The sequence below is a fragment of the Hyperoodon ampullatus genome (genome assembly GCF_949752795.1).
Source record: "Hyperoodon ampullatus genome assembly, chromosome: 19".
Classification (NCBI taxonomy): Eukaryota; Metazoa; Chordata; class Mammalia; order Artiodactyla; family Ziphiidae; genus Hyperoodon; species Hyperoodon ampullatus.
The window spans coordinates 37,575,561-37,598,112 of NC_136932.1; the positions used below are offsets into that span (position 1 = coordinate 37,575,561).

The 22,552-nt window shown below is 42.2% G+C and overlaps 1 protein-coding gene across 3 annotated transcripts in view; it reads left to right on the forward strand.

Moving 5' to 3' along the window:
* The window catches only part of STX8 (syntaxin 8), a 248,746-nt gene that overhangs the window by 151,246 nt on the left and 74,948 nt on the right, over positions 1–22,552 (forward strand). Inside the window, exon 8 of one of the 3 annotated variants that reach the window (XM_079726069.1) lies at positions 9,282–9,455. The exons of the other annotated variants lie outside the window; for them this stretch is intronic. Coding sequence (XP_079582195.1) covers positions 9,282–9,319 — 38 coding nt within the window. The 3' untranslated portion in view covers positions 9,320–9,455. Of the gene's footprint in view, positions 1–9,281; positions 9,456–22,552 lie in introns of those variants that run through there. 3 annotated transcript variants of the gene reach the window in all.

Below are 22,552 nucleotides of genomic sequence, written 5' to 3' on the forward strand. Positions count from 1 at the left end.
CACAGATTCTACGGTTCAAATGAGTTTATATCCTGTTATTTAGTGAAGTTATCATTTCTTAATACCTTATACGTAAAATGAGGAAACACAGGCCAAAATAAGAATCACTGGGAATGACTCTTAAAGTGCTGATTCCCTGGCCCTCCCGTCAAGATTCTGATTCAGTAGGGCTAGGTTGGGGTTCAAGAGTGTTCATCATTTAACAAGCGCACCAGGCAATCCCGATGTGGGTCCTTGCTCTTCGGCAGAAGTTCTGATGCACGTGTTTGTGGGGTTTCAATGATCTATTGCTTGTGCACAGTGCCTTGCCCACAGGTAAGTGACAGTGAATGGTGGCGACACTAGCAGTAATCACAGTCATTGTTATTTGATGCTTCATCTCACAAAGATGCACCAAGTTTATAAGGCTAATAACTTTGTTATAAATAGAAGTGCAGTAGCACTAAAAAAAGCTAATGATCTGAGCACAGGCTTTGCCTGACTTTCAATACGAAAAATACACTGGACCCCTCCCATCTATCCAGTTTTAGAACAAGGATCTCTGTGCGAGGGTCATCTGGGATGCACAGCTTGAGAAGTGTTACCTTCCTTGCCTGTGTGTGTGGTTAAACAGAAATCTAGAACAACAGGGTGATGGAGGACTGGGCAAAATGGACTCTGGAATCTCAGAGGAAGTGGAACTTGGAGGTGCCCACCTGCTGCCCTTTTATCACCTGTCTGCTCCCCGTAACCTGGCAGTTCTCATCCACCAGATACCAAGCCACTCTGTGCTTCTGCGCCTGTAGGCATGCGCTTCTTTCTACTTCCTGCGCAAAGTAAAGCCTCCTTGATTGTGCTTTACCAGACTTCTCCTAACTTCTAGCCATAGGGATGTTCTTTGCACCAGATCCTGAAACTTTGGCGACAGAGATAGATGGGTTCACTCCCACCTCCATCTGTTATTATCTTCGATTCTTATATAAACTTAATCTTTCTGAACTTTAGTTTCCTTGGCTGAAAAAAAAAAAAAAAAAGATGACCTGGTTATCAAAATAAATTGTATAAAATATGTAAAGTGTCCAACACTCGCCAGCGTCCCTGAATTTCCATATTTTATGCAGAGAGGTGCTAAAGCATGATAGTGAAGAGCATGGGCCCCAGAGCCTGGGCTCAAATCCCAGCTCTACCATTCACTGGCTGTGTGACCTTGGGAAAACCCACTCCCCTTTGCCTCGATTTTGCCATCTCTGAAATGGGAATAATAATGGTACATACCTTAGAGGGTTGTTGCAAGGAATAAATGAGTTAATGTAGGTAAAGATATAGATGATATAGAGGTAGGTAGGTGAGTAGATAGATAGGGATATACAGCACTTACAATAGTTGTTGGCACATAATAAGCAGTGAGCAAGTATTAGCCATTATCTTTATATGTTGAAAGTAGGAAGAATCTTCCAGTTAAGAGACAACTTTCCTGAGGTCTTTTTTTTTTTTTTTTTTTTTTTTTTTGCTGTACGCGGGCCTCTCACTGTTGTGGCCTCTCCCATTGCGGAGCACAGGCTCCGGACGCGCAGTCCCAGCGGCCATGGCTCACGGGCCCAGCCTCTCTGCGGCATGTGGGATCTTCCCGGACCGGGGCATGAACCCGTGTCCCCTGCATCGGCAGGCGGACTCCCAACCACTGCGCCACCAGGGAAGCCCTCCTGAGGTCTTTTTCATGCAGTAAGCAATCATGCACTAAGCAAGTAAGATTTTGTATTTGCAACATAGAGGCCCTCACCACATGCCATTTATGACGTCATAATGGAGAATATTGCTTCTATTGTTGCCAATTTTTTATTTTGTAGTTTTACTTGGTGTTGCTCCTTATAGCCATAAATGTCCATAAAATCTTCTGAGCTGAGCTGTTTAATTTTTTTTTGAAAACAGGAGAAATTTAGAGATGCCCAGAATTACTAAAATGCATGTTTTTTAAACATGTATTGGTATCTTAAAATGTGTTAAGTGTGAATTGATCTCATGCCCCCTTTATATTTACTTATAAGTATATATATTATCTGTATTAGAATTATATGTAGCAATTCAGAAGGGGGAGGTACAACAGTACAACAGATGCTGAAAGAAGAAATTTCTCCAATTTTTTTCAGTGGAAATACTTTAGAGAGAATTCTTTCTCTCATCCCTTCAATTTTTCCCCTAATATTTATTTAGCAGTTCTGTCGATAGTATAGCAACACCACATAACTATCCTTATATCATTTGTGGTGCCTGATAACTTTACAGAAAAATGTTTTGCATTTGTATTTGTTCAAGGGAACTTTGCAATTATGTACATGTTTGTCGACAAACACTGCTAGTTTTGCATATTGATGGAGGTTCAGCATGTGGCTCCAAAGGTCTAGGGAGGTTAGACTTGTATTCATGACCCCCAGCAATTAACTTCTAAGTCTTCCCCTGATCAGTATTAAGCCTTGGAACACAGGGTATATTGTGCAATTTACTGATTAGGTCTAGCAGCCCTTAGCAACATTAGCCTGACCTTTAAAAAAAAAAAAAAAAGTTTTTATTTTGGTAAAGTATACCTAACATAAACTTTACCATTGTAACTCTTTTTAAGCATGCAGTTCAGTGGTGTTAAATACATTTACATTGTTGTGCATTTACCACCACCATCCATGTATCTCCAGAACTTTTTCATCTTCCCAAACTGCAAGTCTGCATCCATTAAACACTAACTCCCCATTCCTCGCCCAGCAGCCCCTGTCAGCCACCACTCTGCTTCCTGTCTCTACAAATATGACTACTCTAGGTACCTCATATAAGTGGAACCATACAGTATTTGTCCTTTTGTATCTGGCTTATTTCACTTAGTGTAATGTCTTCAATATTCCTCTTTGTTGTACCACATGTCAGGAATTTCCTTCCTTTTTTAGGCTGAATAATATTCCACTGTTCTGTTTATGCCACATTTTGTTTATCCATTTATCTGTCAGTGGATTCTTGGGTTGTTTCCACCTTTTGGCTATTGTGAATAATGCTGCTGTGAACATGGGTGTACAATATCAGTTCCAGTCCCTGCTTTTTTGTGTACATACCCAGAAAAGGAATTGCTGAATCAAATTGTAATTCAGTTTTAAATTTCGTGGGGTAACTACAATACTGACCTGACCTTTTGTTTTGCTTTCAGCCTTTAAACTCTTAGGTAATTTCTAGTAGTTTCTTTTTTTTAATCTAATAAAGCCCACTTGCAGGCAGGAGTCAGGGGCTTCCGCAGCCTGAGAGGGGTAGGCAAGCGGAGTTGGAAGGTAAGGTCCTGGGCCCACCCTAGTTGGGAAGTGTAATAGGAGACCCTTTTCCCATTAAAGTGGGGCCCCAAAGAGCTATACCCTTGGGATAAAAGTGAACCAGAAATAAATTGTCCTTGGGGATTGTGGAGAAGGCAGCCTTGGCACTGAACAGATGAGAAGAAGAAAAAGAAAGGAAAAACTATCGTTCCTGACAAGTTGTGGTCACAGAAAGGCTCTCCTGTGCATTTTGTATTCTGGGTAGCTGTATGTACCTGTTGTAGCTCAAGGTGCCTGGCAGAAATAATGAAATACCTCTGTGGAGGAGAGCATGTTTATCCTTGGTCTCTAGGAATCAACCAAAAATAAAAATTTCAAGGCAATGACCAGCACACACTCAAAGATAATGTAGCATATTGGGAAACCACACAACATGAGCAAGGATCAGCAACAGACCACAGAAACCAATCTGCATAGACTTGCAGTGTTAGAATTATCAGATGTAGATTATAAAGTCAATTATGATTATATTTAAAGAAGGACATGACAAGTTTGGAAGTATCTTCAGAGAATAGGAACTATAAAGAACAACATAGAAAATTTGAAACGGGATCAAACAGAATTTCTAGAAATAAAAGGTAACTGAAACTCAAGTCTCAGTGGACATATTTGGGCCAGCAGGAGAGAAACTCAACCAGAGGACATATAAGAAAAAAATAAACCGTATTCCCTTTCCATAAATGCTAACATTTACGAAAGGATGTCCAAACGCCATGGAAGTTAAATTACGGCCCGGGGGCAAAGGCTTGGTCCAAGAGCCTCATGACATAGCAAAGAGTTAATCACTTGCTCTTCCCTAGTACAAGGCCAGGTTGATCACTGATATGTAAACACATACACATAGTACATGATACTGCAAGCCAGGGTATGTTTTAACTATTTGGGGGGTGGGAATTAAGCAACTCACTCAGGGTAACTCAGTTACTGTTAACTCCATGACTGTTTAACTAAGAGAACGTGAGTGAGCTGAGAATAGCAGCAGCACATCATCATTTTACTTAAGGGAGTGCAAAAATAGGCTGTGAACTGTGAAATGGTCTTTTGTTTTCCTTCCGCCACCATATCGTCCTCGCGCATCTGATATATCAGTCATAGATGCTTTCCCAGTGAGGAAATTTCTCGTTAAAAGGACAGACCCAATTGCAAGGGGGCCACACAGAACGGCCCGATGATGAATTTGTTTGTTCAGTTGTTAACAAAGGATTCAAGCACCTCTTTGTGAACCTTTCACTCGGAAGCCTGGGCTTTAAAATTTTTTTTACTGGGATCTTTGGGTGGTTTTTTTCCTCCCTTTTCTTCTCCTGCACCCACCCCAATAATAGCATCAAGTAGAAAACAGTATTGTCTCTCTCCAGCTTTTAAACACGAACTAGACTGATATTTTCCATTGGCACCTATATGTACTTTCAGATCTGTTATTTGTGTTAAGGACATCCACATAAAAGCAGGATCTTTGTAATTGCAGTTTAAATATTCATTGTGCCTCGTCCTCATTAGAATTCAAAATAGAGCCTCGTCTGAGTCTGAGGGACGCAGCCGATTGTGAAAGGCCAGACTAAGGGTTCTGAATGACTCGGGTTGAGGGACAGTGCTGCTTCTCAGTATATTGACTATTACATAATGTTGTCCAAGCACAGTTACTGTGATTTTAGCAGCGTCTCATTGATGTTGTTAGAAATCAGCCCAACTGACATTGCATTGACACGATCTCTATCTGGAACCATTGGATTTGCCTTCCACTCCTTGGAATGGGGTCGTCTTAAGGAGGTGGAAGAGTTCAGTGGTTGAGAAAGGACAGTACCGCATGGGCGTGGAGCCAGGCAAAGGGGGGTCACAATCTGGGCTCAGCCACTTACAACCTGGGTGACTTGGAGAGCCGCCTGCCCTCTCTATGGCTCAAAATGAGGGTACCATGGCTATTCTGCAGACTGCATGAGAACAGTCTGGGTGGTATCGTGACTGTGCTAGTGAGTCCTCGGTAAATGCCAGCCGACGTTAAAATGTGGCTTTAAATTGGTCGTCGAGAGCCACCTTAATAAGTAAGACTCAGAGGCTCTTACCTCTCTTTGAAGCCAGCTTAGAAAGGTCTTTAAGGAGAATAGTGATGGTTTGAGTAAGTTATGCAGGAATATTACGGAGCTAGGAGGTTTGCATTCTCATTTAATCAGAAATGGAGTCGATTTTTTTTTCCCAAATAAACCGAAATTTATAATCTTGTGGCTGAAGCCATTACCAGTCATGAAGTTAGTCAAAGCCACCTCTAGTGCATATGCGGGATGGTGGTGAGGCTGCCTTCCTTTTGTATTGCACAAAACTCACTTTTTCTTATGTTAGCTGTTTTGAACTGAATACAAAATAGGTAAGAAACTGAATTCCAAGTTGTCTAGCTTATTTAACTGACCTTAGAGACAACTTAATCTCTCAAGGAATTGTTTTCAAAACCTTACCACAAACACAAACAATTAATCTGGAGCAAGAGAATAACTCTGCGAGTTCTTTTATTTATCTTACTGTTTATCAAGAATATTCTTAGCTATTGTTTCCTTCCTTCTTACCCTTCTTCGTTGAGATAAGCTAGTTTTTTTTGTTTGTTTGTTTTTTTGCGGTATGCGGGCCTCTCACTGTTGTGGCCTCTCCCGTTGCGGAGCACAGGCTCCGGATGCGCAGGCTCAGCGGCCATGGCTCACGGGCCCAGCCGCTCCGCGGCATGTGGGATCTTCCCAGACCGGGGCACGAACCCATGTCCCCTGCATCGGCAGGCGGACTCCCAACCACTGCGCCACCAGGGAAGCCCGCTCCCTTATTCTTTACATACGTGTGTGCCTGACTCTGTACCCCCGTGTCACCTTTCATTCGGTCTCTGGAGAAACGCCCAGTCCTTCACTAATGTGTATCTGCCTCCAGAGCCCTCTGATCCTTAACCTCACTGCTGCCTTTCCCATTCATTCATTCACTCTTTTCTCCCTCCATGCCAACACAATTACTGGGCTTGGATTTTAGAAGCAGGTCTCCCAATAATTTTATGCTCTATGGTTTCACTACCTGGTATCTATTATCTCTGTAACGGAGAAAAGTCATTTCTCTAAAATTATAGCAGATATGTCTTGGGAGGGAAACAGTTTTAAATCAACTGAAAAGAGCATGTTTACAAAATAAGGGAGCCCTAAAGAGAGGGACTCATCTTATTTATCTTGGTAATACTGGTAGCCAGGTAGATGTTAGCTGCATTCAGACACCAAATTCACACGATGGGAGCAAGGGCTTATATAAATATGATCAACAGTACAATCACGCACATTTACTCTGTGTGCCAGGCACTGGGCTCAGTACTGGAGCTGAAAGGTACCTGGGGCACACAGTTCCTGCCCTCGGGGAACTTGGAGTGTAGGGGGGGAGACACACTGTAAATCACTAATGACTGCAGTAGCGCAGGCAGAAAAGGCTCTCAATCAGCCTAGGGGCCCAGAGGTTTCCAGGAGGACAGAACACAGGAGCAGACGTCTGAAGGATGAGTAGGAGAAGCTTCTTCTGGGTCCAGTCAAGTGACAAACCAAAATAAGCAGGGTGTGTACACTGTGATGCCATTTAAAGGAGAAAGGGATGGAGAGAGGGAAACAGGGAAAGACAGAAGGATCCACATAGGTGCTGTGTAGACGTGTTGATTAGAGCGTGACAACAGGTGTGGAGGTGCAGGTGACATCAGTTACTTCAGAGATGTGTACGGGGGCCAGGCTTGGAGCTGGATGATGCGAGCTTGTTGATGTTTTCTTTACAAAGCTTCAGAAGTTTTTTTTGTTTTTGTTTTTTGGTTTTTTTTGTTTTTGTTTTTTTGCGGCACGCGGGCCTCTCACTGTTGTGGTCTCTCCCGTTGCGGAGCACAGGTTCCAGACGCGCAGGCTCAGCGGCCATGGCTTCACGGGCCCAGCCGCTCCACGGCATGTGGGATCTTCCCAGACCGGGGCACGAACCCGTGTCCCCTGCATCGGCAGGTGGACTGTCAACCACTGCGCCACCAGGGAAGCCCTAGAAGTTTTTATGATAAGCCTGTATTACTTTGTAATTTGAGAATTAATTAAAATTTTAAGGAAAATATACTTTTACTATTAATATTTTGGTACTTTTTAAATAAACTTTTTTAAAAAATTTATTTTTGGCTGCATTGGGTCTTCATTGCTGCGCATGGGCTTTCTCTAGTTGCAGCGAGTGGGGCCTTCTCTTGTTGCAGAGCATGGGTTCTAGGCATGCGGGCTTCAGTAGCTGTGGTGCACAGGCTTAGTTGCTCTGCAGCATGTGAGATCTTCCCAGACCAGGACTCGAATCTGTGTCCCCTGCATTGGCAGGCGGATTCTTAACCACTGCGCCACCAGGGAAGTCCCTTAATATTTTGGTACTTCTAGTCATTTTTTCTATACATAGTATTTTGACGAGATTATGATAATCCTGTATTTTTAACCATTCTTTTTAATGTTTTATTATGTATTTTTTAAACTTTTTAAGTTGAAGAACAGTTGATTTACAATGTTTCAGGTGTACAGCAAAGTGATTCATATATAGATATATACACATATGCATATATATTCTTTTTCAGACTCTTTTCAATTATAGCTAATGTCTTATTATAAACCTATTTTTCTTTTAATACCGTTAGTACCATCCCATCAGATAGATGTACCATCATTTACTTAAATACTCTTATTTGGGGGCTTTTAGATGACTTCCACAATTTGCTGTAAAAGTAATGCCGTATTAGATGCATAAAGCTTTTTTCTATATTTAGGACTTTTGGGTATTGGTTAGGATGCTTCCAGGGTCAGAATCAGAGACCAGCTCTGGCCGTCTTATATCAACGGTCTCCTTCGTATATCAGTGGGCTCCTGAGTGGAAGATTGTTTGAGGCCCAGAGCAGTGACAGGGAGCTGGAGGGCCGGGGGCAGAGCTGCCGTCCCTGGGCAGGGAGAGCGAGCTCGGGATGCCACCGCCAGAGCTGCCGAGTGACGCCGCTGCCTCTGACCGTCTCTCCCTCTCTGGGTCAGTGGACGAGTGCCGAGCTGGCCAGGCCTGGCTGCCAAGGCTGGGCAGAGGAAGAATCTGGCTGTGTTAGACTTCACATGATGGGCATTCCCTCAGAATGGAAATGGGGGTTGGAGCTGGACATCCAGGGAAAAAACAAAACAAAGCACATTATCTATTACAGATGTATTTCTCAAGTAGACTCATTTAGACCCAAGGTGGGAGCAGCGTTAAGCTTTTTTCAGTGTACAGGCGTACATCATTTCATTGCGCTTTTCTCTTATTGTACGTCACAGATGATGTGGGTGTTCTTTTGGTTTGTTTGTTTTTTTACAAAGTGAAGGCTCATGGCAACCCTGCGTTGTCAGATGATGGTTAGCATTGTTTTTAAATAGAGTGTTTTTTAAATTAAGTTATGTACATTGTTTTTGTAGACATAATGCTATTGCACACTTAATAGATTACAGTATAGGGTAAACATAACTCATATGTGCTGGGAAACCACAAATTTGCGTGACTCACTTTATTGTGATATTCCCTAGAGCAGCTATTCAGGCAGGATGGGACCAGCTCATGGAGAGCCAAGGGGCTAATCCCGTCCCCCTTTGTCTTTCTTTTTTTCTTTTCCATCTTCTATGGAAGACATACTCAGGGCTCAGTCCTTTGCTCTTTTTTGGGGGGGGGGCGGGGTAGTTCTTCCTTGACCTACTCTGTCGACTCTTGGATGGTTTCGTGGGCACCTCACAGCTCTGCATCTCAGACCCCAACTTCACCTGAATCGCAAGGTCTGTGTCTTCTTCCACTACCACTCAGTTTCTCTTGACTGCCCCCAACATGCTCTCAATTTGTGAGTTCTCTTCATAGGCTCCTTATCTTTGGCCCCACATAAGCTCCCTCTTCCCATTGCTTCCCATTTCTTCAGGCTAAAAACTTCCTTCATCCCCTCAGACACTTTCGGAAGCCAGACAGGAAACCTTCATGAATGAAGCGGGCCCCTGTGGTTCTCTCCAGTGGCAAACAAGAGAGGAAACAGCAGAGCTTTGCCGAGTGGGAATGCAACGCCAGATCATCTCTGTGTTTATTTTTTTATGGGAAGCCTGAAATCTGGATCTTTTAAGTGAAATCTCCCAATATTTCAGTGTTGACAATAAATAAACCTTGTTAAAAATTCCATGTGGGCCAAATAAAACGTGTGGTGATGTCCTACACTTTGGGGCCTCTCTTTCACCTCTCTCTGGTCAGTCCCTAGGCCTGTTTGAGAATAACTCTGCAGTAAATCTCTCTCTTCCCCGTTCATCACTTTGTGTTCTCACCACTCTGTCTCAGGCTCTTGTCACGCTTATGTAGCCATTAAAAATAATAATGAAGAAGTCTGCTTATTGGGTGCAGAAAAATGTGCGTGATTGTAACGTTGATCATATTTATATAAGCCGTTGCTCCCATCTTGTCAATTTGGTGTCTGAATGCAGCTAACGTCTATCTGGCTACCGGTATTACCAAGACAAATAAGATGAGTCCCTCTCTTTAGGGCTCCCTTATTTTGTAAACATGCTCTTTTCAGTTGATTTAAAACTGTTTCCCTCCCAAGACATATCTGCTATAGATTTTAGAGAAATGACTTTTCTCCATTACAGAGATAATAGATACCAGGTCGTGAAACCATAGAGCATAAAATTCTTAGAGGACCTGCTTCTAAAATCCAAGCAAGTACTGGGGCGCTCCGATGAATATATTGGAATTGCTCGATATTCATTTTAGGAGCTGAAATGTACAACTCGCCGACCTGCCCTTCTCTTGGCACTTCTGAATACCCCCCTCCTGGACCCTGTGGGTGCTCGTGGTATTTGTATAATGCAGGTGTGACATGTTTGTGGTCAGATGTCTTTTATATGTGACCACATCACTGTCGTCTGCTTTGGTGTTGAGTTCCTACCGTGGAAAAGCCTGGCTTTCTGCTAACAGCATTTATCTGGGGAGTGAGAATAGGAGCCGGGCGTTCAAATGTTGATGCTTCGGCTTAATCCAGGCAAAATGAAGCCTTTGAGAGAAGCACCAAATTGGAAAAGCTTTATTTAATGGAAAGTGATTGATAAGGGCTGACAGCCCCAGGACTGTCACCATGACCGCCTCTGAGGCCACCACACTTTTTCTAATCCGTTACGAGACAGTGACTTTTGCTATAATCAAGGGGTCAGAAATGATCACAAAGTAGAATCATTTTTTGATTATTGTTTTTGCTCGGTGTGGTTTGGAAAGATAAGGTGTGATTTCCAAGAGCAGCTTCTGTTGTTACGGAGTAATAATTACGCTGAGCAGGCTTGGCCGATACCACTCCCCCGTACGTGTTCCTGCGTGTTTTCTGGTAATATTGGTTCGCCACTGAATTCATCTGCTTTCAACCAGCTGTGTGGGACCAGCAAGTGTCGGCTAGGTTTAGAAGGCCCGTCAGTGGGCTTGGGACAGAGCATGTTTTGCTTACTCAAAGTATGCTTCACCTCTGTTGTGTGTCTACTGCTTAAGCAAGCGAGAACCCCAATGCGTACTCAAGGTATTTTGCCACCCCAGCCTGATTTTTCAGGAGTTCACCATTATACTCCGGTGCTTCTCACTCATACATTGATTTGATTGTATTTGTAAATTGAAATGAAATGAAGAATTGGATTCTAGTTGTGACCGAAATTACCCAAATTGGGAAGTTGCTTGATATCTTTTTTACATGTGAAATCAGTGGCTTGGTAATGTTGACCATAAACTCATTGGAGTCCAATTAGTTTATGGTCAACATTACAAGGGTTTATAATTGGACTGTGATCCAATTATAATTGGACATCCTCAAAAGAAGTTGGGCATTTTCCTTTTAGCTAATAAATTCATCCACATCTTCATGAGGTCATATGGAAAGGCAGGGGGGAAAAAGTTAATGGCTTAGACTAGATGGTCTTTGAGGTTCCATCCAACTCTCTTATCCTCTTTTCATACCCCTTTGAAGAGAATTAGACACTTCCTTCTACCCTGCACACGCACGCACACACACACACCCCAAATATGAGTCAGGGGTCTAGGCCAGAACTTTGTTGATCTCATTTCATACAGTGTGGTTGGCACCAGGTTAGATGCTTGCAGAGTTAAATCCTACCTGAACAGGGACCTTGACCTTCAATGTTATGTATTCCTGTTTGATTGAAAAAAATTTTAGCAGACATGTGTTAGAATAGAAACAAGGAAGATAGAGAAAATTTTTAATGGAAGATATAGAGAATGTTTGTTGGGTTTTAATATGTGTTTCTTTAGGAAAATAAAGAAATGCGGTTATTGAGCGTAACTCCTGGGTTCTTTGTTCATAAGTAGTTGGTAGAGATGCCTCGCACTTTTCTCTCAAGTTGGTGTTATAGCTCTAGGGCTATTTTTAGTTAATTAGTTAATTTTTTTTTAAGTGAGCTGTATTTTTTGGAAAACATCCCTACAATTTAATTTTTGGGTACAGATTTTCATGCCTCTCGCCCATCAAAAATTGTAACTATAAAATGGAGTAAATGGACACGTAGCTGGTTTTAGGGTTATTTAAAGTCACAATGGTTCGCGAGTGGATTATTTTCTCTCTGTATTATCAAAATGGAAATTCAGATATCAGCTGGCCTTTCTGAGCTTCTAGTGCTTGCTACTCTGTTGAAGAGGCGCCCTAGCCCAGGCCAGTTACTGGTGTGTGCTCGGAGGATGAGATCGTTTTACTTCAACATCAGCTGTGATGCCCGTGTGCACGCTTCTGAGAAACAATAACCACTGGTAAATAAAGTTGAATAGAAACAAGCAAAATTAAAGGAGTTGTCATACCTTGGGAAATCATAATAATTAATACTTGGCTGCAGCCATTTCTCAGTGTGCAAAGCATCTCTGTCAGCCCCATCTGCCGATCTGTCTACGGATAAGTCCCTGCCTGTACTTCTCACCTTACAGCACACTTCACAGTGGCACCAGTGTGAAAAGCTGCTCAATCGCAGGCAGTGCTTCCAGCCCAGAGCCCTGACATTTTTTAAAGAAGTTGACTCTGGACCTCGTTGCATTCATGAAAGTTTTTATCAGCCCTAGGGATCCATTCATTGGCTCCAAGAGAACCTCATCAGCCACATGGTTTTTATTTTTCGGCTCACCTTTTCTATCTGTCTCAGAGCCAAGCAGTCATGACACGTTTGAGTCATCGAACCAGCATTAAATTCCTGAGAAAAATTGATTTGGGGCTCATCTGAAATCACTGTTGGGTTTTCTCTGTCCAAGAGTGTGAACACTGAGATCAGTTTCTCCGGATTAGCAGCAAAATGATCTCTGTATTGGACTTGGGCATCAGTGGTCCGTGACACGGACCTCTGCGCATGCCCAGTACCGAAGGCTCTCCTGCATCTCCCGTTGTGCTGCTCCGAGCCGACTGCAGCCAGCAGGACGCACTTCGGTGGCTTCGGGAGGGCACGTGTCTGCTGAACGGCTCCCCCCGCCTCCCCCCCCGCCATTCTTCCACCAGCTGATTTATGGTGATAGAGCCCTTCTTTCTCTTTTGGCCCTCCAAGCGATCGTTCCTTTCAAAATGACTTGGATTTCTGAAAAGTCTTATTTAAAAAAATTTTTTTTGCAAATATGGAATTAAGATTCTTTGTCATTGTTTTGGCATTTGGCTGGTATAACTTCTTACCTGTAAATCCACAGAGAAATGGAAATAAAATTGAAAAGGGTCACTTTTTTCTTTTTTTTTGGCCACATAACACGTGGCATGTGGAACTTCCTCAACCAGGGATGGAACCCATACCCCTTCAGTGGAAGCGCAGAGTCTTAACCACTGAACCACCAGGGAAGTACGAAAAGGGTCACTTTTTTTTTTTTTTTTTTTTTTTTGCAGTACGCGGGCCTCTCACTGCTGTGGCCTCTCCCGTTGCGGAGCACAGGCTCCGGACGCGCAGGCTCAGCGGCCATGACTCACGGGCCCAGCTGCTCCACGGCATGTGGATCTTCCCGGACCAGGGCACGAACCCGTGTCCCCTGCATCGGCAGGCAGACTCTCAACCACTGCGCCACCAGGGAAGCCCGAAAAGGGTCACTTTTAAAAATGAATGAATACAGTGGTGGTAGCAGCACAATAATGTGAATTAACATTTAATGCCACTGAACTGTACACTTAAAATTAAGGTGGTAAATTTTATATGTATTTACCACAGCAAAATTTTTTTCTATTTAAAAGATGAGTGAATACTTGGTGTACCCCTTCCCAGTAAATTATGGCAAAGTTAGAATAAAATTCCTTGGCATCTTTGTAAAATAATGGGCAGTATTGTTCCGTACAACCATTTTTTGTGTGATGTGGTAACAGATTCTTAATTATATCTATATAGATTTGCCCAAGCAAAATAGAAAGAGGAACAAAGATAGCTTCAAAAACTAGAGGGCATCTCAAAAATAAATATAAGTGAATTAAGCATCATGGTTGCTATATCTTATTCTTGCCATTCGTAGTAATACTCGTAAAGCACAGTTAACTGATCAGTGATATATTCCTACATCCAAAATATTGGCAGTTTATTTTTGAAACCTGGAAGGAGAGTTTCATGCTTGGAATATTTGATTTGCAGAGACTTCTCTATTCCTGTTATCAGCTTTCTGACACTATACTTTTTGTATAACTTCAGTAACATCTACTCTTTTTAGCATATTTATACCCATGATGAATCAGGTCCATTTTAATCCATTTCACTAGTCCTATTTCCATTTTGTTTAGAGATAATGAAGCCTCGGGACTTGCCTGGTGGCGCAGTGGTTGAGAGTCCGCCTGCCAATGCAGGACACACAGGTTCGAGCCCTGGTCTGGGAAGATCCCACATGCCATGGAGCAGCTGGCCCCGTGAGCCACAGTTACTGAGCCTGCGTGTCTGGAGCCTGTGCTCCGCAACAAGAGAGGCCGCAATAGTGAGAGGCCCGCGCACCGCGATGAGGAGTGGCCCCCACTTGCCACAACTAGAGAAAGCCCTCGCACAGAAACGAAGACCCAACACAGCCATAAATAAATAAATAGATAGATAGATAGATAGCTGGTGACACGTACGTGCGCCGAGACAGCGCGAATTGGAGAGAGAATGAAGCCTCTAATAGTCCCTCTAGGGGGTGTGCTTTTCATTTTAGGTAGACAGCAGGCACATCTTCCTGTGACACTGGACTTGTTTTATACTTTCTGTTCCTTAGAAAGAAAGGCTAAGCTCCCAGTCTTTCCAAAAAATGGTTCTTCCCTTTGCAATCCACACTGACATCTCTTTTCCCTGTTTTTCAACTCTGCTTTTCTTTCTTTTTTAAAAAATGTGATCCGGGGGCTTCCCTGGTGGCGCAGTGGTTGAGAATCTGCCTGCCGATGCAGGGGACATGGGTTCGTGCCCCGGTCTGGGAAGATCCCACATGCTGCAGAGCGGCTAGGCCCGTGAGCCATGGCTGCTGAGCCTGCGCGTCCGGAGCCTGTGCTCCACAACGGGAGAGGCCACAACAGTGAGAGGCCCGCGTACCGCAAAAAAAAAAAAAATGTGATCCGGGACTGCTTCTTAAGTACTTCTTAAGCCGTGTCTTGCATTGATATTTTTGGTGGCATGTGATGGCTGCAATCAGTTTAGTAGTCAGAATGTGCCAGTGGTGTAAAATGCTGTACCTTGGGCCCATTTTTCAGAACTAAAGCCTCTTTAGCCTATCAGTAGTAAATTATTTCTAAGCATTTTACAAAGTGAAGACTATGATTATGATATAATTTTATATGTAAAGGGAGTGGGAAAAGGAGAACAACCAACTTGTTACAATACTGTTGGAACAATCGAGAGAATAAAAAGAGGAGGGCAGAGTAATCCAGACACGAGTAGCTGTGTGAAGCAGCTCCCACCCGTAGACCTGAGGGAAAGAAGTGTGTTCCAGAGCCCCCTGGAGCATAGTCACTGCTGCGCTTCTGGGACCGCCACTCAGCCAGTGCTGGAGCTTCCTCGGAGGGGCCCCCTGGGCTGGTGTTTCAACCACATGGAGGTGCCCCCAGACCAGAGGAGGCCTGCCTTGCTGGTTGTGGGACGGCCAAAGAGAGGCAGTCGTGGCTGCAGCCGGGATCACTGAGGGAATGTGGACACTTGCAGAGACCCTGCTAGAAGCAGAGGGGGAAAGAGAGGAGGAAGAACAGCTTCATCCTTCATCTGGCCTTCTGGACTCCTACCAGGACCTTCTCCTGGCAGACGGTAACAGGGAGCTAGCTGGTGAGGGAGCCTGGGAAAAGTAGTTTGCAGACTCCAAGCCCCAGGATGCCAGAGCAGAGAAGGGCAGGTGTGGAGCTAGGACATAGCAGGTAGTACCTGGTACACAGCTCTTCACAGGGGGACCATTGAGATGTTCTGTATATATTTCACTGGAAATCATCTGAGATGTTACCCCAGCCTTTGCTGTTTCTTTCAGAATTATTAGGTTCCTCATGAACTTGTTGAACTGGGAAAGGTTTGTACGTACTCTAAAGGACTGTTTGGTTAGAGCTGTTTATCCCAGGCAATATGAGCTTTAGAAAACCCAAAACATGTAGTTTGTCACTAACAGAAGAAACAGGGCTGTTGTCACCTTGAACCACTGGAAGAAATGATGCTGTTTCCACTGACTGGCCAATGGACTTACCACCTTCGCCGTAGATAATTACAGATATGAACAAATGTGCAACAGTTGGACTTAGTATTTGATAATTAGATTGACTTCCGGCCTTCAATTATCTCCTATCTGTTTGTGAAAGAAAGAACTATGAGAAGTCACCTGTGAAAAAAGTGACAAATAGAAAGGACCACTGGGCACCCCTGCAGTTTTAAAGTTTGGAAGGTAAAGTTGAAGAAATCTTCCAGAAATTAGAACCAAAAGACAAGGGAGGATATAAAAATTAGAGAATTGGTTCAAGATCCAAATAACAGGAATGTCACGGTGAGAAAAACAGGACCAAGGAAATTTTCACAGGAAACAATGGAAGAAATTTCTCTAGAACTGAGGGACAAAAGTGACCATATTGAAAGAGTTCATTATGTACCCAGCTTAATAGATGAAAAAAGACCCATTCAAGTAGTGGAGGGTAGTGGAGTATTGCAGGAAGCTCCTAGCAGATGTACTTTCCCTAAATGAGAAAGCAACTCTAGAAAAGAGATCTGTGATGCCAGAAATGAGGGAGAGAAGTAAAGAGAATTCCCTGGATGATAGCAGTGGGAAGACCCAGGATATCAATTCTGCAACCGATTGAGAGAACCACCATTCCCGAATAGAGCTGGAAGTTAAGGGAGAAAATAGAATGATATGTTTTCCTGCAGAAAAAACTGCACTGAGAGGCTGCTGGAGAGAATGAGATTTAGTAGGAGGAAATCTAAACAATGAAAAAAGAAAGGCAATTATTACCTCCAGGAAAACGAAAAGTAACACAAATGAGGAAACATAACACATTACTGATTTTGTAGGTAGCCAAGGTAATGTAGACATTAGCTGTTAATTAGTTGTTAAGATCTAACTATAAGGAAGACGGGAGAAGGAAGAGGTATAGCGTAAAAGAGCTAAATCCCCATAATGAAAGAAGAAATGACAATGTATCTAAAATAGATGGAATTGAGAGGTTATAGTGTGAGCAAGTCATTTTAAAATGGGGAGGGGTTAGCGATGCAGTAGTCAGAAGGGAAGGGCAGAGATTCCTGTTTAATAATTATTATAAACCTTTCTAGAATTATTTGAATATTTGTCATGAATCATTTTGATGCAATAATTTTCTCTAATGTTGAGTTCTTTAAGTTTGTAGGTTCTATTACAATTTGAGGGATAAGCTTGTAAATAGTAAACAGAAATCTGTGAATTAAAATAATAGTTTATTCAGTAAAAAAGAATTCGAGTAACTTTTAAGAAGTTTTTTTGTGCGTACCTTTAGTTGTATGTATTCCCAAGATGATGAACTGCAGAAATCTCTAACACTACTAAGCAGGTTTGTTGTCGGGAATGATACTGGTAGAGAAATTCTGAATCTACTGCGTGTGTTAAGTAGGAGAGGGTAAGTGAGTAAACATATGGGTGGTCTTAGGAACCAAGGAGAAACAGATAGCAAATGGGAAAAGTGAGAACGAACTTTATGGTGTTAGATCTGAATTAGAAGTATCATTGTAGATTTATGATTAAAAAATAATATCTTACCTTTAACCACTGAAAGAGCCTGGAAGCAATGATACTCCAGTATTTGAGCACAGTTAGCACCCAGATCTTATGTTCTAAATACTATTCACCATGAAAGAGAACCAAGGTTCCTTGCAGAAACAACTAATTCCAGGTCTGGGGCAGAGAAATTATAAGGCAAGTCCAGAACTTCTTGTGTCAGAAGTCAAGCATGCAAACAATGATGCAGGCATAGCAAAAGGACACAGGTGCTGGCTTGGAGGGATTCTTAGTCAAATTTGGGGCAATTGAAGCAATAAAAATAATGATGATGGTAATAAACACTGAATTTTTTTTTTTTTTTTTTTTTTTTTTTTGCGGTACACGGGCCTCTCACTGTTGTGGCCTCTCCCGCTGCGGAGCACAGGCTCTGGACGCGCAGGCTCAGCGGCCATGGCTCACAGGACCAGCCGCTCCGCGGCATGTGGGATCTTCCCGGACCGGGGCACGAACCCGTGTCCCCTGCATCGGCAGGCAAACTCTCAACCACTGTGCCACCAGGGAAGCCCTAAACACTGAATTTTTTAAAATGCATTTATGAGTCCACATCAGCAGTGAAATAAAGGCAGAGGTGAGGCTGAGGGAGAGGGTCATCTTGCCAGTAAATGTGGAAGAGTGATAAAAATTTATCAAATCATCATTTTGCAACCACCAGTGTAATTCTTCAGAACCATCAGTGGATACTAAACTGTTGGGCGGAAGGTTGTGGGAAGTAGGATACTCACAGTCTCAGAATATCAAATTACTAATTACAAAGGAGGGAAGAAACTTGCACAAAGTGATCCCACTCAGCATCACCAGCATGAGGGCCAACCTCGCACTGTAGAGCTCCAAACATGAAGCGACACATCATCACCTCCAGATCTAATCGAGAGAAACGATCAGACTAGTTCCGATTGATGGACAGTATATGAGACAACGTCCTGGGCCCTTTGAAAGTGTCAGTGAAGAAAGAAAAAGATGGGAGGACTGTTGTAGATTAAAGGGGACTGAAGAGACATGACAACCAGATGTCTGTGGTTTTGACTGGATTTTGGATCAAAGTACACCCAGCCCTAAGGATGTTATCGGGATAATCAGGGATGTTTTTTCCTACTTTTCTGTAGGTTTTAAATCTTTCAAAATAAAAGGTTGGGATGGGGGAAAATATAAACAGTGGCGTTTCCCCTGGATTAGTGTCTTAGTTCACATTGTAATATGTTGTCTAAGGAGGGGGATGAAGACCTGGTGAAACGTCTGGGTGTGCCACCAGTAAGCTCTTTCCAATCAAGTGCGAAACCAGAGGAAGATCTTGAAAGATGAAGGCGTCTTAGTGTGAGCAAGATGGTGCATTAGGCGAACATGGTAGGTGCTGCACATACAGGGTCATGAGGCTCCAGCTACGCAGGAAAGCAACACTGGTCTCATTGTGGCTTTTCTCTGAGACCCAGGCCATCAAGGAGGTAAGAAGCAAAACCAAAGCATCGCCTACCTGCATATTAAGCTTATGTGCTTCCTCAGCTGGAATACCTGGTGAACTTGAAACATCACAGTTTAGCTTCCCATCCTGAAAGTCATCACGCTGTGGTGAAGTTGTTTGGATGTTTATCTTCTCACTAGACCTTGAGCTTCCTGAGCTCTTTTGACTGTATCTTTAAATTCTGATTCCCAGCAAGTAGCACAATGATGGGCGTGAATGGGATTTATTTGAAGGGGAACTGAAGTCATGTGGATGAGGATTTTCTTTATTTATTTTTTTTTTTACTGAAGTATAGTTGATTAACAATGTTGTGTTAGTTTCTGGTCAGTTTTGATATCTAGAGCTATTAAAACGAAATGCCACCTGTCACATAGGTGCTTAAGTTTAATAGCTTGCAGCTACAGGCTACCCAGCCACCATTATCCATTTTGCAACAGGTCCCCCACACACCGGACAATGGAATAGTATTCAACCAGACACAGGAATGAAGTACTGATACATACTACACTGTGGATGAACCTGGAAACATTACGTTAAGGGAAAGAAGCCAGACCCTGAAGACCATTTATGTGAAATGTCTAGAACAGGCAAATACATAGAGACAAACCGCAGATTAGTGGTTGCCAGGGGTTCAGGATTTGGGAGGAAGCAGGAGAGATTGCTTGATGGGTATGAGGTTAACTTCTGGGGTGATGAAAATGTTCTGGAAGAAGATAGTAGCAGTGGTGGTTAGAACATAGTGAATGTAATTAATGCCAACGAATATACATGCTAAAATGGTAAATGTTATTTTACCACGATTCTTTTTTTAAAAGAAAACCATTAAAGATAAGGAGTAATTTCTCTGGAATCATATGGTCTCAAGCAGCACAGGCAGTTTGGCAAGGCTGAGGGTTTCCTGCTTTTATATAAAATGACAGTAGGTTATTAAAATAACTAGGGTAAGTTGGGGCACATTTAACTTTTTTTTAACATCTTTATTGGAGTATAATTGCTTTACAGCGGTGTTTTAGTTTCTGCTGTATAACATAGTGAATCAGCTGTACATATACATATATCCCCATTTTTCCTCCCTCAATTCTCCCTCCCCCTCTCCCTATCCCACCCATCTAGGTGGACACAAAGCAGTGAGCTGATCTCCCTGTGCTATGTGGCTTCTTCCTACTAGCTATCTATTTTACATTTGGCAGTGTATATATGGCCATGCCACTCTCTCACTTCGTCCCAGCTTACCCTTCCCCCTCCCCATGTCCTCATGTCCATTCTCTACATCTGTGTCTTTATTCCTGTCCTGCCCTAGGTTCTTCAGAACCTTTTTTTTTTTTCAAGATTCCATATATATGTGTTAGCATACGGTATTTTTCTCTTTCTGACTTAACGTCACTCTGTATGACAGTCTCTAGTCCATCCACCTCACTACAAATAACTCAATTTCGTTTCTTTTTATGGCTGAGTAATATTCCATTGTATATATGTGCCACATCTTCTTTATCCGTTCATCTGTTGATAGACACTTAGGTTGCTTCCATGTCCTGGCTATTGTAAATAGAGCTGCAATGAACATTGTGGTACATGACTCTTTTTGAGTTATGTTTTTCTCAGGGTATATGCCCAGTAGTGGGGTTGCTGAGTCATATGGGAGTTCTATTATTAGTTTTTTAAGGAACCTCCATACTGTTCTCCATAGTGGCTGTATCAATTTACATTCCCACCAACAGTGCAAGAGGGTTCCCTTTTCTCCACACCCTCTCCAGCTTTATTGTTTGTAGACTTTTTGATGCTGGCCATTCTGACCAGTATGAGGTGATACCTCATTGTTGTTTCGATTTGCATTTCTCTAATTAGTGATGTTGGGCATCCTTTCATGTACTTGTTGGCAATCTGTATATCTTCTTTGGAGAAATGTCTATTTAGGTCTTGTGTCCTTTTTTGGATTGGATTGTTTGTTATTTGATATTGAGCTGCTTGTATATTTTGCAGATTAACCCTTTGTCAGTTGCTTCATTTGCAAATACTTTCTCCCATTCCGAGGGTTGTCTTTTCATCTTCTTGATGGTTTCCTTTGATGTGCAAAAGCTTTGAAGTTTCATTAGGTCCCATTTGTTTATTTTTGTTTTTATTTCCATTTCTCTAGGAGGTGGGTCAAAAAGGATCTTGCTGTGATTTATGTCATAGAGTGTTCTGCCTGTGTTTTCCTCTAAGAGTTTTATAGTGTCTGACCTTACATTTAGGTCTTTAATCCATTTTGAGTTTATTTTTGTATATGGTGTTAGGGAGTGTTCTAATTTCATTCTTTTACATGTACCTGTCCAGTTTTCCCAGCACCACTTATTGAAGAGGCTGTCTTTTCTCCATTGTATATTCTTGCCTCCTTTATCAAAGATAAGATGACCATATGTGCGTGGGTTTATCTCTGTGCTTTCTATCCTGTTCCATTGATCTATATTTCTGTTTTTGTGCTAGTACCATACTGTCTTGATTACTGTAGCTTTGTAGTATAGTCTGAAGCCAGGGAGTCTGATTCCTCCAGCGCTGTTTTTCTTTCTCAATATTGCTTTGGCTATTTGGGGTCTTCTGTGTTTCCATACAAATTGTGAAATATTTTGTTCTAGTTCTGTGAAAAATGCCATTGGTAGTTTGATAGGGATTACATTGAATCCATAGATGGCTTTGGGTAGTATAGTCATTTTCACAATGTTGATTCTTCCAATCCAAGAACATGGTATATCTCTCTATCTGTTTTTATCGTCATTAATTTCTTTCATCAGTGTCTTATCATTTTTTGCATACAGGTCTTTTGTCTCCTTAGGTAGGTTTATTCCTAGGTATTTTATTCTTTTTGTTGCAGTGGTTAGTGGGAGTGTTTCCTTAATTTCTCTTTCAGATTTTTCATCATTACTGTATAGGGATGCCAGAGATTTCTGTGCCTTTATTTTGTATCCTGCTACTTTACCAAATTCATTGATTAGCTCTAGTAGTTTTCTGATAGCATCTTTAGGATTCTCTATGTATAGTATCATGTCATCTGCAAACAATGATGGTTTTACTTCTTTTCTGATTTGGATTCCTTTTATTTCTTTTTCATCTTTAATTGCTGTGGCTAAAACTTTCAAAACTATGTTGAATAATAGTGGTGAGAGTAGGCAGCCTTGTCTTGTTCCTGATCTTAGTAGAAATGGTTCCAGTTTTTCACCATTAAGAATGATGTTGGCTGTGGGTTTGTCATATGTGGCCTTTATTATGTTGAGGTAAGTTCCCTCTATGCCCACTTTCTGGAGAGTTTTTATCATAAATGGGTGTTGAACTTTGTTGAAAGCTTTTTCTGCATCTATTGAGATGATCATGTGGTTTTTCTCCTTCAGTTTGTTAACATGTTGTATCACACTGATTGATTTGCGTATACTGAAGAATGCTTGCATTCCTGGGATAAACCCCACTTGATCATGGTGTATGATCCTTTTAATGTGTTGTTGGATTCTGTTTGCTAGTATTTTGTAGAGGATTTTGCATCTATGTTCCTCAGTGATATTGGCCTGTAGGTTTCTTTTTT